This window comes from Sphaeramia orbicularis, chromosome 8, assembly GCF_902148855.1.
Source record: "Sphaeramia orbicularis chromosome 8, fSphaOr1.1, whole genome shotgun sequence".
NCBI classification, from domain to species: domain Eukaryota; kingdom Metazoa; phylum Chordata; class Actinopteri; order Kurtiformes; family Apogonidae; genus Sphaeramia; species Sphaeramia orbicularis.
The window spans coordinates 54,645,920-54,664,888 of NC_043964.1; the positions used below are offsets into that span (position 1 = coordinate 54,645,920).

The 18,969-nt window shown below is 40.6% G+C and overlaps 1 protein-coding gene across 1 annotated transcript in view; it reads left to right on the top strand.

Moving 5' to 3' along the window:
* The first annotated feature begins 336 nt into the window (after positions 1 to 336).
* Positions 337 to 18,969, top strand: part of LOC115424894 (beta-1,4 N-acetylgalactosaminyltransferase 1-like) — a 43,863-nt gene continuing 25,230 nt past the window's right edge. Inside the window, exons 1-3 of the mRNA XM_030142288.1 lie at positions 337 to 360; positions 14,097 to 14,233; positions 14,587 to 14,718. Of these exons, the coding sequence (XP_029998148.1) occupies positions 14,097 to 14,233; positions 14,587 to 14,718 (269 nt within the window). The 5' untranslated portion in view covers positions 337 to 360. The remainder of the gene's footprint in view (positions 361 to 14,096; positions 14,234 to 14,586; positions 14,719 to 18,969) is intronic.

Below are 18,969 nucleotides of genomic sequence, written 5' to 3' on the forward strand. Positions count from 1 at the left end.
GACGTGGAGACGGGCAGCGCATTAGTGACATGACATTGATTTACATTAGCATCAATGTTGGTTCAGTACTTTATTGTCTTGTAGTTTGTGTGTTTGTGTGAGTAAACTTGTACTTCACCTTATTAGCAGAGCCAAGGAGTGGTGTTCTGGTCCTGGTATAACTGACTGTTGACAAATAATTTATCCACAGAGATGACCGCCCTGCAGCCTTCCGTCATGAATATTTCATGTTTGACTCATGTTTCACTCGTATTTGACTGCATTTCTTTACAGACCAGTTTTTCAAGTTTCATCTGTTTGTCTGCTCATCCTATGATCATGAGGGAATAAACTGTTACTCTCAGACCGGAGCCTGAAAAGGTAAGAGCCTCTTACTAAGCCGAACCACATCTTTTATTCATTTATTTTTTCGTAGAAAAAATCTGTAGAAATGATCTGTTCTCATTTTTCAACCCAGCAAACAATTATAGTAATTTCTGTTTTATTACGGTGCTGTTTTAATGTCAGAAATATGTCTGCTTTGTCAATAGTAGGACAGAAAGTACCCAATTATTGATAAAGTATCTCTCAATTCTTCTTCTTATTATTACATTTTTTAAAATTATTATTTATTTATTTATTTAAACCTACTGTGTATCTTCTTAAACCATGGTTTTCTGATCATATTACTGTAATACTTTTTAAAATGTTTAAACATTTATTTATGACCCATTTTATTTTTCACTTTTATATCCTGTACAAACCTCTTTTACACAGTTTCTTTCTTTAGACAGCTTTGCCATCATTTTATAAATAAAACTCTTCCTCGGTACATAGATCAGCTTTTGGTTCATGCTGTAACATGAACCCTTACAGACCCAAACGTCCTCCTTTAACCGAAACCATCTACTGATCTAAACTGTTTAATTCCTGTTGATCCACTAATCCTATCAAGACATGTCAATGGTGTCAAATACAGTTCTTCATCTTTTCATGGTCATCAGATATGACCATATTTGGACGTTCAGAGGCTCTGTAGTTATCGTGGAAACACCATCATCTTCTCCAACATTGATTCCCCAGTCAAACCCATGTAGTTGGATCAGTGCCAGTGAATGGACACACTGGGTTTGTGTTCAGTTCAGGACAGACTGGACTGAAAAAGACACTGTTTATTCAGTTTGATCTGTTTCTGATAGAAGAACCATCAACTTTAATGAACATCTACATGATCAGTGAATTAAATATGGGAAAATACATGATTTACATGGAAAAAATGCAATAATAATATAATACAATAAATGGTGATAAATCACTTAAGAAAGTTTAAATAGAGAAAAATTCATTTTGGAACTTATACTAAAGTATCACTGGGTCTTTATGGGTTAAACTGTTGATAATGTTTTCAGAATGCCACACATTAATCCCATACTGTGTTATTAAGATTGCATGAATTATGACAACCTTAGTCATGATTTTTTTTCGTGAGTGTTTTTATTTCTCTTTAGGCATGAAAAAAACAATGTGATTGAATTTTTTTTAATGAACCTATTTTTTATGGCGAGTTACAAAAATGTCCACTCAGCTGGACACTGTGTGTTTAATTTTTGAAGCAAAGGAACATATATTTACTGATATATTGTGTAACAACTGTGAAATAAAAACATTTTTAATGCTGCTAATCTGATGTTTTCTCACATTTGAATGTACTCTAATACTAGTTATTACTCACTTCATGGAGATAATATGCAAAAAAAAACCTTTTTGTTTAAAAAAAAACAACAAAACTATTAATTATAATCTAATAACAATAATAAGCAGTAGATTAACACTCAAACATGTAACTGCAGGTCAGGTTTACCAAGAACAGCACAGTTACAGTAATGGTATGAATGTCAGTGTATTATGGGATGGTGCATAAGCGTCCACTGTGTTGGCTGGTACGGAACTAAAACCACAAAACCCATGAATAAACAAGAGAACAGCTGGAGAAGAACTGTCCACTGAATGACCAGTATGTATGAAAGGGTTAATGAACATCTACATGATCAGTGAATTAAATACAGGAAAATACATGATTTACACGAAAAAATGCAACAATAATTAAAACCACTAGTGGTGTTAAGGCCCTCGCCCTCCTGTGCGGTCGCCTCCCCACGCAACTGCCGAGGCCACCGACAGTGAGAGGACAGCGTATCGTGGACTTGATCCGACATTCTGCGAGATACACACAGTTTTATGCCTCTGAAAACAACCACTTCATCACAGGCTCATCAGCCTTACCCAACATTTGATCAAAAATGTAGGTGATCACTTTTGATCACACACGTGTGTAGGTGATTTTCACCCAGTTTGGTCCAAATTGGATGTAAACCCTCGGAGGAGATGATGAAAGGATGAGGGGTGGGATTTTACAGGTCCACACTTTCATCCAATATGGCCAACTTCCTGTTGGGTTTAGGGCGGGGCCATAATGTAATTATTTACTTGTCCTACCGTGGGCTATGTCTGGACCAAGTTTCATGTTTGTATGATGAAAAAAATTTGGGAAGGGCTCCCATCTGCGTAATGTATTTTGATTTTTGAGGGGGTGCTACTGAGTTATTTTGTGATATTTTTTCTTGGCAACAGCAAATAAAATTTTTTTTTTCCAAGCTTGAATTTTTAGTTAAGTAAAATTGACTTTTTGTTACCGTTCAGGGGGTCAAATTTGTGTTCAAAGTGGCAAAAGAAAAACAATTTTTTTAAAAATTAATAAATAACGGAACCAAGCAATTTTAATAGGCCCTCACTGACGTCTGGGTTCGGGGCTAATAATATTATATAATAAATGGTGACAAATCACTTAAGAAAGTTTAAATAGAGAAAAATTCATTTGGGAACTGATCCTAAAGCAGTGGTTCTTAACCTTGTTGGAGGTACTGAACCCCACCAGTTTCATATGCGCATTCACCGAACCCTTCTTTATTAAAAAATATAATATGATTTTTTTCAAATTCAAGACACAGGCATATGTTTTACTGGTGCACAAAATGAACCGTGCATTAACATCACTATGTTCAAAGAACAAAACCAATACAGTGCATGAACTCACAACAAATTCCATACCTTTTCACAAAGACATGACCTTTTTTAATACAACCACACTGAAATGGTTTTAACTTTTAACCTTATATCTCCCAATAATGAACTTATTGTATTTATGCTATTTATCATTTTTAACATTTTAACACACACCCATCACCTAATTTCCATCAGGCTACAATCATAATGAATATTTACTGTAAATCAGTGTGACTTCTGCTGTTGTGCATATGTATGTGTAGGCTGTCAGGTCAACCCGGTTTCGTTTCATCTCACTCCGAACTTTCCGAACTACGCAATTTTGACATAAAAAAAAGATAATTACATGTAATGTATTAAAAAAAAAAGTTCTCGTTATACTCCTTCAGTATTTTGTGATCGTTGTTTTATTACAGCACTAGCTCGGCTTTAGCGTAATACGATTTCTCCATCCGCGATGGTGCGTCGGTTGTCACATGATTGTAACTGACCAATGCGGTGACCGAAAAATGTAAACAAACGCTACACATGGCTGCCTCCGTGGTTAACAGGAAGTAGCAAAAGTCATAACAACGATGTGGAAAATACCCAAATAATTCATCGTCAGACGAGTGGAAGAGATTATAAACACTTCCGGATGTGCTGTAGTGCTACAAGCAACAACAATACACCGCGTATATTGGATGTCAATCAGTGAAAGAGTCTCCGAAGCCGTTTGTTTACATACACGGACCTAGGCCGACACACACACCCGACTAATGAGTCGAGTGTGTGTCTTGACCTCCGCCGAACCCCTGAGACTGACTCACCGAACCCCTAGGGTTCGATCGAACCCAGGTTAAGAACCACTGTCCTAAAGTATCACTGGGTCTTTATGGGTTCAACTGTTGATAATGTTTTCATAATGCCACACATTAAAGCTCTACCTACTGATGTGACATTTCTCACAGCACTTAGTAAAAGTTTGAACATGAACAACCCTCCTCCCTCCAAAGCCCCGCCCCCTTCCCTCTGCCTGAGCACTGAGGCTCCTCCTCCTCTCTCCTCCTCTCTCCTGATGCGCGATGGAAACGGAGGAGGAAGCAGAGGTGGAGGTCCGGTCCGTTTTGGCGTGTCCGCGGACCCCTCCCTCAGTAATCAGATACATCATCCACCTGCCGCGGGCCCGCGGCTCCTGTTCCATCAGTAGACCTGGTCTGTGCAGTACTGGGTCAGGGTCTTCACTGCAGTGCCCAGGGGATGGGCGCACACACTGTGAACACGTGGCCTCCGCGAATTTTCCGTGGACATTTGAAGTTTCATAGTCCATACAGTTCTCATCCTACATCATCTTACATGTGTGACACCATGTACATGTACCTGTATGAGTCCCACCGTCAGAAAAGCTGAGCTTTATGCAGACCTGTTCAGTCCAGTACAGCTGACTTCTGGACTTTTATCTCCATCCTTCATTCATCAGACTCCCGTTTGTTCCCCTCAGTTGTCGTTTCTGTTCATAAATCCGTTTTTTCTCTTCCACATGTGCATGTCAGTTCTATCCAAACACATCCTAGACAGTAGACTGTGGTCAGTGACAGGAGAAGCAGCGCCAGTGAAGCGTCAGATTCAGAGGGACACATATCAGATGTGAGGCAGCGATAATGGATCGGATGCTGGACGGCCGTAATGGATGATTGACAGGACGCTCAGTCAGGTTCGGCCAATTATTTTATTCGGACCGACTAAAATGATTGGTCAGACTTTTATTAGAAATATATGAGAATTAAACATTTTTGAGTTTCAACACCTGGCGGATTTCTTTTACATTTTAGTTTGACACACACTTATTAGGAGCATTTGAAGATGACAAAAGAAAAGTGTAAAAATGCCACATCATACGGTAGAGCTTTAATCCTGTACTGTTTTTAAAATGCCTATAAGGAGTTGTTCCACTTCAGCGTAGTTTAACAATGGTCTGCACGACTCATCATCACAATGTTCATTATTTAGTTTTGTTATGAGATTCAGATACAGAAACCTTTACTTACCATCTTTGTGCGATTCATTTGATGTACAGTATCAGGTATCAAAACAATTTCCTGTAAAACAGGTCGTGCAGTCTGCAGGTGGTTTATCACATCAAATCAAATCAAATCATAACAAAAGTTAACTCATGACACTGTACGTATGGAACTGGTCCAAACCAGACCCTGAATTCCACAGAAACCAACAGAACCCACCAGAAGGAAACAATAGTGGGTGGAGACAAAAGAAGGAAAAACTACCTTTAACAGAAAGAAACCTGGAACTGAGCCAGACTGAGGAGGACGGACGAGTGACAGGAGGAGAGAGAGAGAGAGAGAGAGAACAGTGGATATGCTACTACTACAAATACTAGTATTTTTAAGGCTGTGGATTAATAAGAGAGAGGACCAAAAGTAAGTGTCTTGTTCCAGTCATTGCTCATTTAATATTTAATAAACTGCATAAAACTCTGTTACATCTCAGTCATGTCAGCTATCTGAAAGCTTTTTGCTTTAAAGTTCATTTACACAAAACTATACGACAAACAAAATCAATATAAAAATCTAAAATGACAATAAACCACATCAAACCTAAAGTAAATTCAGTGCACATGAACTCAAAATAATTTAAATTATATTCCACATAAATAAGAATTGACTCAATTATAATATGAAACTGTACAGAAATAAGACATTTACTGAACTCAAATACCTACATTCACTCAGACTTCTACATACAATACAATAACACTCATACTACACAGATGGTTACTGTAATGTTCTGTGTATTAATAAATAAACCCGTCTTCTGAGAGTTCCATATGCGTTTTATTGCCACTTGTACATTTGCTCACCAGCGTACATTTTCTCCGACTGCATATCCCATAATGCCTCATTCCTACTGCCTCTACCTTAAGTACAGATGGACAAAACAAAAACAGCAACAATATGACATCTTCCTTTTTTTTCCCTTTTTTTTTTTGGAATGCAACCAAAAACAGTGTAAAGTCTCAACATTAATACTGAATGATACAGTTCACCAGTAAATTATCCCTTTCATGCAGGAATTAGGAGAACCTTAGTCAAGATATTTTTCCTGAGTGTTTTTATTCCTCTTTAAGCATAAAAAAAACAATGTGATTGGCTCATTTCTTTTTTTTAAAGGAGTTCCAAAAATGCCCACTCAGCTGGATATCATGCATTTCATTTTTGAAGCAAAGAAACATGTTTTTCAAAACCTAATATCAGAAATTGATATGGAAAACTATACAATAAAAACATTTTTAATGCTGCTAATGTCCAAATATGTTCACTTAACTCGTGTCCTTCCTACAGTTTTCCAGAACTTTTTTTTCTATGTTGTCTTCTGTTATTCACAATTATCCTCCACAACACTCAAGCAAATGTTGTCTTCCGTACTGTCGGACTTCTGTCAGTCAGTATCATCTAAAACATCGTGGACCATATTTTTGGAATAATCTACGACCTGAACTTCAATCAAAATCTTCTTTATCATTATTGAAAAAAGCATCTGAAAGGGACTCTAATTTACAAAAAAATGCAAGGCTGTATATCATTTGATTTGTATTTCTACCATAACTATTTAAGTTATATAGTATTTTTATTTATTTATTTTTTTCTGTGTATTGTTTATTTCAGGGGAGGTATTTACATGAGCCTTTTTGGGCTTCTATCCTCTCCTGCACAGTGGTGTTACTAGCATGAAAATTGTTTTTTAAATTCTTCTCTTGCTGTTCATGATGTGCAAATAAAATAAATAATTAAAATTGGATGTTTTCTCACATTTTAACATACTCTAATACTAGTTATTATTCACTTCATGGAGGTAATATGCAGAAAAGAAAAAAAAAAGAAAAAACAATTTTTTGTTAAAGAAAAAGAGTTAATTACTGTCTAATAACCGATTAGCAGTTGATTTACACTCAAACATGTCACTGCTGTCAGGTTTATCCAGAACAGCACAGTTACAGTAATAATATGAATGTCAGTGTATGAGATGGTGCATAAGTGTCCACTGTGTTGGCTGATATGGAACTAAAACCACAAAACCCATGAATATACAAAAGAACAGCTGGAGAAGAACTGTCCACTGGAGTGACCTCTGTGCATGAAAGGGTTAAATGAAACAGGAACAGTGGTATTAGTCATTCGGCAGGTCACTTCATTACAGAGCTTGGTAACATTTAGCTTCAGAAGAAGAAAAAAATAATATATAGACCTGTAGTGTACACTTGAAACAAAACAAGAGCAAACACCCAAATACCAGAACAACAATATAGTGACTAGGTCACAGACGGCAGCAATCTACACATCACAGGTCAAGAATATTTCTAGGCTGGATAGCATGACCTGATCTAGTAGTCGGTAAAGTGTCATTATTAGTGTGTAGCGTGCTCGTGCCCTTAAAAGTCCCATCCGGTTGAGGCTGCTGTGGAACTGTGGGGCAGTCGCACACAGGTTCAGTGGTTGTTGGTGGTGCCTGGGCATTTATCAGATGCTGTCGGTTCCGATGTAGTGTCTGTCCTTCTCCAGTGCGAATGATGTATGAGCGTTCCGTGTCAGCAGGTTGAAGAATGGCAGCAGGTTTCCAGAGCCCAGGATCTGGTTGGTAACGCATGTTGTCTCCTTGTTGTAGAGCGGATAGTGGTTTGGCACTGCGGTCGAGGTAGAGTTTTTGTGTAGTTTGTTTCTTTTCCCGAGCTGCTTTTACTGCACCCCAGCCTGTAACACAGGGTTTTAAGTGTTGGCTTGTTGGGGGAAGTACAGAGCGTAGGCGTCGACTCATGAGAAGTTGTGCAGGTGATTTAAAGCCGTCGACAGGTGTGTTCTGGTGCTCTAGAATAGACAAGTATGGGTCAGTTTTCTGAGCGTGGGCTTTTTCCAGTATGGATTTGGCCGTTCTGACAGTTCTTTCTGCAAGTCTGTTGCTCTGCGAATAATATGGTCTTGACGTGACATGTTCAATGTCCCATGAAGCTGTGAAAGCTTTAAAGTCCTGTGAGCTATACTGTGGGCCATTGTCAGAGATTAGCTTTTCAGGAACACCGTGTCTCGCAAACACAGCTTTCAGCTTTTTGATGACTGAGCCAGAAGTGGTGTTATAAAGTCTCTCTAGCTCAAAATGGCAGCTGTAATAGTCAACAATGACTACATATTCTCCTCCTTTCCATGTGAAGAGGTCAGAAACTTGCCAGGGTCTTTCTGGAATCTGGTGAGATATGAGAGGTTCTTTTGTGTTTGATGAACACCTTTCCTGGCGTATGGGACAGTTCTCAACAATGGCAGTGATGTCAGAAGAGGGCGTCCCTGGCTCTCTGTTTGCTCCTCTCGGTTCCCATATGTCCAGTGTGGAGCGTGTTCTGTCTCAAGGTTGATGGCACAATGATTTTGTCACTTTTCAACAGAATACCGTCGTAGCAGGAAATCTCATCTCTGTAGTTCCAGAAATCTGCAAGCTGGTCTGGACATTTGTGTCGGCCTTCAGGCCGTCCTGACTGTACAGTCTGTTTCAGCAGTATGAGCCGGGGGTCATTTTCCGTTGCTGCTCGTATTTCTTTAAGTTTGTTGTCACTGACTGACAAACTTTTCATTACGGAGTGAACCTGATCCATGCTCTTGCTGAGCTGGGCGTCATAGTCCTTTAGTGGCTTATGTGACAGTGTGTCAGCCACGGGTATGTCTTTCCCCTGGCGATGTGTGATTTCAGTGTCGTATTGTTGTAGTTGTGGGAGCATACGTTGAATGTGAGCAGGTGCACATGAGATAAGTTTCTTTAGAGTAGATTCCAAAGGTTTTTGGTCAGACTCCACAACAACTTTTCTGCCAGACATGTAGGTGTGGAATCACTTCCACCCAAACTGCACTGCATAAAGCTCTTTCTGGGCATAACTGATCTCTGTCGGGGTGAGTGACTTGGAGGCATAAGCTGTGGGTCTGTCTTCCTGCATTAGTACAGCTCCCAAGCCATGTTTTGATGCATCCACCTGCAGGCGCACTTCCTCTGTGTTGCCATAATAGCTCAGTATTGGGCCAGGTTCTCATGTGACGAGATCTTTCATCTGCTGAAATGCTCTCTGGTGATTTTGGTCCAATATGAACTCAACTTCCTGTTTTAGCAGTTGGCGCAGTGGAGCATTGACTTCCAACAAACCTGGAGTAAATCTGGACAAGTAGTTTACCATCCCTAGGACAGTTCAAGTTTGTTTTTGTTTTCTGGGGGTGGCGTGTCTTTTATGGCCTGCACTTTCTTTGGATCAGGCCGGATGCCCTCATGTGTCAGCTTGTGGTGGCTTACTTCTGTGGCACAGATGACGCTCTTCTCTGGGTTCAAACGCACTCCTTTTTCTCTTGTTCGCTCCTGCATGGCTCGGAGGTTGGCATCATGTTGTTCTTTGGTCCTGCTGAACACCAGTAGGCCATCCACAATAGCTACAACACCCTGAAGTCCACAATAAGTTTCATCTGTTTTCCTCTGGAAAATGTCCTGTGCGGATATGATTCCAAACGGAAAACGAAGAAAGCGGTATCTGCCGAAAATGGTGTTGAATGTAGTAAGTAGTGATGACTCACGTGTCTACTTGATGTTCCAGTGACCAGAGCGTGCGTCCATCACACTGAAGTATTGTGCTCCAGTCAGCTTTGGAGTGATGTCGTCCAGAGTGGGGAGAGGATGGTGTGGCCTTTTGATTGTTTTATTTAGGTCACGAGGGTCAAGGCAAACCCTGAGCTTCCCTGTGTGTTGTTTTTCTGCAACTACAAGTCCTTTGACAAATTCTGTGGGCTCCTTCACTTTGGTGATGATTCCATCTCTTTCCATGTCGTCCAGCTCCTGCTTTAGATGAACTCGTAGCATGAATGGTATCCTCCCTGGGGGGTAAACGACAGGTTCGGCAGATGGGTCTACATGGAGACTGCATTCCCCTGGAAACATTCCAATGCCTTTGAACACATCTGCGTGTTCATCCATGACCCTAACCCAAACCCTAACCCATGTGTGTGAGCCCAACTGACATAACAAGCTGGACTAGATTAAGGTCGAGGCACGCTCTTAGCCCGAAAATTGAGGGTGCCGCTGTCTTTACAACGTCAAATATGAATGTCTGGCGATTAGCTTTATGTTTGCATTTACGCTTACACATGCCTTTAATGTCTAGCTTGTCTCCTCCATAGCCTGACAACAGTCGTGTGGCTGAAGTCAATGTGACATTTCTGAAAAGTCTGATGAAAATCCTGAATGGAATAACATTAGCAGATGCCCCCGTGTCGTTTGAATCTCATACTGTGTGACTGTGATCCCACCTTAGCATCTGCATAGGCCTGCTCATGTATTTCCCCTTCATTAGTTTTTGAAATAGAGTCTATAAACAGCTCGTCAGTCCCACTGGAATTCCCACAGGGTTTGATTTTTGTATGGTTGATCTGCAAACCTCAGCAGAATGGTTCATTTTCAGGTGCTTTTTACCGTGACGTCCTTTGGCAGGGCAGACGTCTTTCTCACCATGTTGCAGTGCACATCACCCACATGCTTTCGTCTGACTTTGGCTGTTGGTACCTGCTTTCACATTTCTCTGCTGTGTGTCTTCGTTTTGAGAAAATGGCGTGTGCCGCCATTGGAGTTTGGGAACTTGGACGTGGGGTAACCATAGTCTTTAACTGGTCTTTTGCTATTTCATATGAGCGTGCAATGTCAATGTTTTTTTCTAATGTAAGCTCTGAGCCTTGGCTTAACAGTTTCTCTCTCACTTGGGGCGAGTTTGTTGCAAAAACGATCCTGTCCTGCACCATTTCGTCGCTATTAGCATAGCCGCACTGTTTTACCAGGAGTTTCACGTCAGTAATGAAATGTTCAAAAGGCTCTCCTTCACCATGCCGTCTTTCATTAAACTTACAGCGTGCAAAGATAGTGTTGGTTTTGGGCATGAGATATTGTTGGAATCTATCAAAGTATGTCTTCAACTTTTTAGCTTCGTCAGCTGTCAACGTCCAAGTATTAAAAATATCTCCGCCTCTTTCTCCTACCCACAAAAGAAGATAGCTGCACTGGATTGTCTCCTCCTTTCCCTTTAGCGGTCCGGAAAACATTAGCTGCACATGCCGAACAAATCTCCGCCATGTGTCACGAAGGTTCGCAGAGTCCCAGTCTATCTGCGGTGTAGGTTCTCCAGACGGATCCATCTTTAGCTCTTTTTAGAAACGTACGGATCGTAGAAACTCTGACACCATGTAATGTTCTGTGCATTAATAAATAAACCCGTCTTCTGAGAGTTCCATGTGCGTTTTACTGCCACTCGTACATTCGCTCACCAGCATACATTTTCTCCGACTGCATATCCCATAATGCCTCACTCTACTGCCTCTACGGTAAGTACAGATGGACATAACAGCAACAACATGACAGTTACAAAACCTTTCTGCAACATTTACACAACACTGTCTTAAACTTACACTTAACTGTCTGACAAAATGGCCGACAACGACCAGTTAACGACTGACTGAAAGTGAAACTAACTTACATGTGGTGAGTCATTTACTCACAGCCAACTGGCTTTAACTCATAAACAGTGTTTACGAAACGTTTTCTTATGTTACCTTAAGGTTATAATGTCTATAACTTACACTTACACAAACACTGTGGAGAACAGAAACTCACAGAGGTAACTGGACAAGATGGAGGTGGCGGCCAGGACATAGACTGACAAAAATAATGTGTCTGTGCTCGAAATACACCTCCAAACCTTATTAAAACTCTACCGAACATGGTCTAAAGCGCTAACATTAGATATTCAGCGAAGCTGACCATGGAAAAACCAGTTTGAACATACCTGTGGGTTAATAAGAGAGAGGACCCAAAGTTAGTGTCTGGTTCCAGTCGTTGCTCATTTAATATTGAACTGCGCTGTCGTGTCGACGTTTATGTTGATTTAGTTTTGGGTTTTTGTCTCTTCCTGTTTTTTTTGGTGATAGTGGTCTCTTTCCTGTTTTGTCTGCACTCTGTCAGTCTTGTCTCTGTCTTCCCTATCCCATCATTGCCTGCACCTGGTGTTCCCCTCGTAATTGTCCACACCTGTTTTTGATCCCTACCTTCCTTATATATTCTCCTCGCTCCCTTTGTCTCTTGTCAGTGCGTCGTATCTGTGATCTTGTGAAGACCATCTAGTGTTAAGTATCTTGAATCTTGTACCTCGTGTTATCTTGTCAGGCTTTTAGTTCTTATAGAGTACGTTGTACTTCTCTTTTAGTTCATTAGGGTTTTTAGGTTTTGTAGAGCACATTGTGCTTCCTCTTTTTGTTATCCTTTTTGTGCTTTTGATTTTTGTAAAATAAATCCTTTTTGACCACTGATCCTTGAGTCTCGCTGCATTTGGGTCCACACCAAGTGTCGCGTTCTAACATGCGCATGAGTGGAACACATGTCTGAAGTCTCCTTGTGAATCCACAGTAACATTACAGCGCCATCTATTGACATATTATAGTATTGACCTGATGTCAAAACTGTAACTTGAGTTTGATTAGTTTAAATATTTAACCAAAAAAAATTAGGGGGGGCGTCTGTTTCAATAAAAAAATATACATGTAGCATTTTCAACCTACTACACCTTACACTACTGAGTTACAGCAAAAAGTAATCTGTTACTGCAATGCCACAGATGTTAGGCTGTCCAGCTCCGAGCCCACAACCGAGCCCACCTTCCTCACCAGTAGGGATGGGAATTGATAAGAATTTAATGATTCTGATTCCATTATCAATTTTGCTTATCAATCCGATTCCTCATCGATTCTCATTGGGTGAAAGAATAAAAGAGTACAAACAGGTGTGTTTGCATTAACTGTCTTTTATATTTCCATCTCTATACAGAAAATATAACATGTACAGTTTTGATGAATAATAACAGATGATGCTTGGCGGGGGGGGGGGGGGGCAGTGAAAGTGAAACTAAAGACTCTTTACTAATTCCTCTATTGCTGCATTTCTACTATGTGGAACCGGTTCGACTCTGCTCATCTCCTGTTGTTGTGCACCTCATTTCCTTTCTCCTACCTTTGGAAACTTGTATTTGAGGGGGTACAATGTTTGTTGCCTGCACCAGAACCGGAACTGGGCCCAGATGACGGCCTGGTGTTCACTCTGCTGCTAGATTCACAAGTGTCGCTAATTAGCTAATCAAATATGTGACATTCCTGTAAATGAATCGCATGCAGTGGACAAATGTTTGAACATATTGGAGGGATTCTACCCTTCTGAAGAAATGGAAGCTTTGACAGTGTTCCAGTGGATCTGGTGTGGTCTGTTTGGACCTGGTGTGGTCTGTTTAGACCTGGTGTGGTCTGTTTAGACCGTTTCTGCCTCAACACCATGTTGGCTACGTTCTGACCAAAACAATGCAGCGTACGCGTGAGGTCATCACGCATGCACAACGAAGGCGAAATCGATAAGCAGAATCGTTAAGCAAAAAGGCAAACGATTCCAAGGAGTCAAGCTACTGGGATCCGGTTCTCAAAAAGAACCAGTTCCCATCCCTACCCGTGGTGGTGTATAGAAGTAAAAATCCAACATTTGTACCACTGTCTAAATACTTATGGACCTGATTATTCACAATGACACTCATTAGATCCGACTGCACTTTTGCATGACATATTTCTTTGAATGTAAGTTTTCCAAATATAGACACGTTTATTATAGTTTTATCCTGTTTTTTTGTTTTTTTCACATTTCATCTGAGTGCATTTCTGTGAGTAGAAGGTAAAATGAGTATCTTAGATTGAGAGCATCATCAGTCAAAGACGATTGGAAATATAAGGTGGTAACTGTTAAGGTGTTATGTAACAGTGACTGGATATGGACTGACTTATACAACCCATATATGGTTTGGAAAACTTTATTAAGACAAACATTAAGGTAGCACCAAAAAGGCCTTTTACCACATGACATTGGGTATTTTTAATTTTTATTTTAATTGTTTGTTTTGTTGTGATTCGCCTCTTCTAATCTCTTGTACTCACTTACACCACTGTGTGTGCGTTTCTTTGCAGATGACTTGGTTTACTAGAGCACATTTTGCTGTTGGGTGTGTGATGATCCTGTCGATCGTCTTCTACTTCTACAACTTTGTATTCCATGACTTCTGCGGACAGACACCCACAGAGGTTCCCACCATGCTCAAAACTTGGTAAAGTTACAGTATTACAAACATCTCAATGATTAAATCCACTCCACCTTTTCATTCAGTCCCAATGTTAGTAATTGTTTAACAGAATCCATACTTTACTCTGGTTACCATGATCCTTTTAACTCTACCTGACCGTCCTCTGCATTTGGATCAAACTGGTTTGACCACATAAGACACTGTCCTGACTCTGAAACCTCCTCCTCTTTCCAGTGTGTAACGGTTAATAGTTCCAAACACATACCTGAAGTTTATTTCTAACATGCTACTTCCTGTATAGTGTATACAGTATGTGTTAGCGAGAGTTTAGCAGAACTATGATTGTTCAAACCTCAGTGTTTCATTGACTCTTCCAGGCTGCCTCCAGTCCAAAGTGGTCCATGCACATGTGCTCCTGGTTCAGTGATGCTCAAAGATCACATCTCTAAAGAGAAATATGATGAGGTGGTGCAACGCCGATCCAAGGAGCTCCAACACCACAAGACCAGGTGACTGATTGGTTTTTTCACTGAATTATTGATCCAATCTAATCCACTTTAGTTATAGAACACATTTAAACAACAAGAACGTTTCCGAAGTGCTGCACATAGAATCCTAAAAACAATAAAACAAATCTTCTCTATTTAGCTTCACCAGTCCTCATTAAAATACCCAAATAAAAGAAAACGCACTAAAAACCATAAATAAGTACATAAAACTAAAACAATGCTATAAATAAAACAATACAATCAAATAGTTAAAAGTAATAAAATAAATAACAGACACAGAGAACCACACAACTCAGGTGGAGTTAAAAGCCAGAGAATAAAAGGGCGTTCCAGAGTCTGGGGCCGACCACAGAGAAAGCCCTCATCTGTTTGTCTAGGTTCAAATCACTGTCTGTGCTGATGCCAAGGCTGGAGACTTTGGGACGGATGCACAGAACCTCAGAGGGGTCCCAACAAACCGTTTGTTTACAAACCAAGCCGGAAGGTCACTTGGGCAACTTTGGAATTTTGTTGCGACGTGCATTGTGGGAAAGGGAGGTTCATGCAGCCGCCTGACAGCAGCAGCAGAGCAACAATATGGTATTATATGGATGAAACAAACATGACACAGAAACGGCTGAAACGCGGAAACGGCTGGAGGAATATGCATAGAGCACAGGTGTCAAACATGCGGCCCGGGGACCAAATCTGGCCCCACGCCAAAGGTTCCATTCTGGCCTGCGGGATGAAAGTGCAAAAATGAACCTGAACAGTCCAGGGTGTCCAAATCCTTTTGGTTCAGGTTCCACAAACAGACCAATGTGATCTACAGTAAAAATAACAACACAGCAACCCATAAATAATGACAACCACAAATTTTCTTTGTGTAAAATTATGTGGAAAAAATTTGAGTGAAAAAAATCCCATTACACTGTGAAAATATTTACATTTACAAAACTATTCTTTCACAATAAAATACAAATAAATACATAAATAAAAACAAAGATGAACAACCCCAAATGTGCAATTTGAACAATATTCTGCCTGTTCCTAAATGTTTTGTGCATTTATGGATCCACTGTGATCTGGAGTTGTGTTAGTAAGAAATGGAACTCAGAAGAAACCAACTGTGATGAAGCATGGGGATAAGTGCTGCTGAAGTCTCAAGTCTTTGGGTTTTAAACCCAGTCAGTAGTATTACCCTACTAACAAGACTTCCTGTCCTTAACTTACAAACTGAAGTATAAAAGGCATTTTAAAGAAAGCATTTTACAAACTTAAATAGAATAAAATAAAATCCCAGATGCTTTGCCTGGCAGGAGATCAAACTAAACCTGTTGGAAACTGTTAAACATGTTCTTTTGTTGGAAGCTCCAAAAATAAGTCTGGATTCTTTTATATCTCATTTTTATAAATTTATTTTTTAACTTGATCTGACCACAAACAAAATATAACTCAGCTGAGGATCCACACCCAGCAGGAAATGGATCCAGACATTCAAATGCACATCACTGTTATAATCCTTGTAAACTGATCTGTAAACTATGGGCTGAAGCCCCTGTGGGCTAAGTGGGTTGGGTCACAAAGATGGACTGGTGTCATCTGACTCTAAAGTCAGGCAGATGTTTAACCCTATACTGACAGTGTTTCCATCTTATCTCCAGTGGTTTACACTCCTGTGTGGGCATGTGTATTTCTAAGTGTACCTAAAGTAAAACTTAAGTCCTGTGTTCATAAATCTGTCAGTTTAGTATTTTGACAAACTTTACCACTAACCAGTGAAACAAAGGAATCCTAACTACCACTGACTAATATGGGATTAAACTTGAGACTTCAGCCATTTAAATTAAAATAATATTTCAGATGAATTATGCACTCATTCATACATTTATGAAAATGAACTTTTCTACTACACACAACAGGTACAATCTCAACATAAAAAGTGGGAACATGAGTATAAAAGTACATAAAGACAAGGTGTGTGTGTGTGGGGGGAAATACCATTTTTGAAAAAGTCTGGAATTTCTATTTGGATAAAGAGTAAACACTCTGATTCAGGAATTACAACCATTTTAAATCAAGTCCCTCCATTTTCACAGGCTCAAACATAACTGGAAAAATATCCTTGTTATAAACATGAGGATTGTTTGAATGAAAATCCTCTTCACTGCCTGAAGTCTGGAACCCATGGACGTCTCAAAAGGCTGAGTTTCCTCCTGCAGATGCTTTTCCAGGCCTTTAACACAGCCCCCTTCAGTTGCTTTTTGCAGATACTTTCTGCCCTCAGTTTAGTCTTCAGAAACTGAAAAGCTGCTCGAGGTTAAAACCAAGTGATTGATTTTGCCATTTCTTTACCTTCAAAAGCTGTCGTGTTCATTTTTCAGTCTGTTCTAGGTCCCAACCTTTTTGAGCCATGGCCCATATTTTACATTAGGAAATCACAAGACACACCACCTAACAAAATTGTCACAAAAAGTATATTTATTGATATATCATTCAAATCTAGTCTCAGTGTGAAACCTGGGCCTGTTTAGTTGAACACAAAGCTGATATTCCTGCAGGAACTGAAGACAGACACACATGGATCCTCCTCAACAGCTCGGAGTCTCTCTCCTTTTTCATCTTCATATCAGTCGTGCTCAGCTCGCATAGACACAGTAGGTTGTGGAGAAAGGGACAGAACTGAAATAGCTTTGTTGGGGGGGGCACATCAGGGGTGCATTGGCAACATTGTCACGTGGTGTTTGGAACAAGAAAGCTGAGAGGGGTGCATCAGCGACCCCTCGGACGGACCCCCCAGCTTACACACTGAGGTTCGTCATATAATAGTATGGGAGGCCTATCCCCCCCGCCCCACCCCGATCCCCAGGGTTATCACTAGTGAGGGGGGCTTTATCAACAGAATGCGCTGCATCAGGGCCGGTTCACTTTCACTTTTATTTTGCCAAAGGGAACAGGAGCCTGTTGTCGTAGTGAATCGTTGGTGCGTCAGTCGTATGTCTCTATATCACGCTGCTCGCTTACACCAATCAGGTGAAACTGGATAATCTTCCACGGCACACCTGCTGGTTTCTCACACCTCTGGTTTGGAGACGCTGTTCTAGGTCATCGTCCATCTGTGAACTGATGCTTTGTCCTATCAAATCTGTAGCATTTACCTGAACCTGAGCCCAGAGGACATCCTTTTACACTTCAGGGTTCATCCTGTTCCTTCACTGGCAGCCGCGCATGTCCCCACCATGACACTGTCCACCATGCTGGACACTTGACCTCGTCTGCTTTGGATCATGAGCTGCTCCTTTTCTTCTCCAGACTCTTCTCTTACTGTCGTTCTGGTCCAAGTTCATCTTATTTTTATCTGTTCAGAGAATCTTTTGTTCAGACCAGTCCATCTTCTTTATATTATTTTCTGGTACATTTGAATCTGTCCTTTCTGTGATTACCACCTTACTGTTACCCATCTGTATTTACCTTGGTGAAGGTGACCTGCCCACCTCCGCTGGGATCATCTACTTTAACTGTCTTCTGTGGTTTTCAGACCTTCGGGGCCCAATCCCAATTCCCCCCTTGGCCCCTCCCCCATACCCCTCCCCCTCGGATGGGGGGATCTCCCATAATTCTGTTTGAGTCATCAGCAAGATGGAGGTAAACACATTTAAAAATGCAGCAGTGATGAAAGAAACAAACAAATGTACGTATTTTCTTCATAAATCACTTCATTTAATCGGTTACAGCTGCTGACGGCATGGGGAATTCTTTCGGAAACAAGGTTGTTGCATCTGTTTATAGCGGCATCGACGACTGCTGCTGATGTAACAGGTCTGGAAGCGTTGTCCCATCTGATAAGGGAATATTTCAACTCCTACCCTTTGCAACTCAGATTCAAGGGGTAGTGCCAAGTGCAAGGGCCAATGAGTAGGGGTAAGGGGAAGGGCCAAGGGGTGAACTGGGATTGGGCCTTGGTGTTGCTGAGCTCACCAGTGGAACGAACCACATCTGAACATGAAGCTCATTGTCACTCAGTCGTCCAGTGACTTTTAAGGCCCTGAAAATGGAAGGACTTTAAAATGGTTGTCATTCATAAGTGGTTTACACAGTATTTTTGTTTAACCAAAAACCTTTTATTGAATTAGTGCTAAATATCCACGCTTCAGTCACATCTCGATTATTTAATTTCAAATCCACCGCTTTGGTGTACAGAGGAGAAATTACACAAAGTTGTGTCACTGTCCAAATACTTATGGGCCTGAATGTGTTTGTGGAACTTCAGTT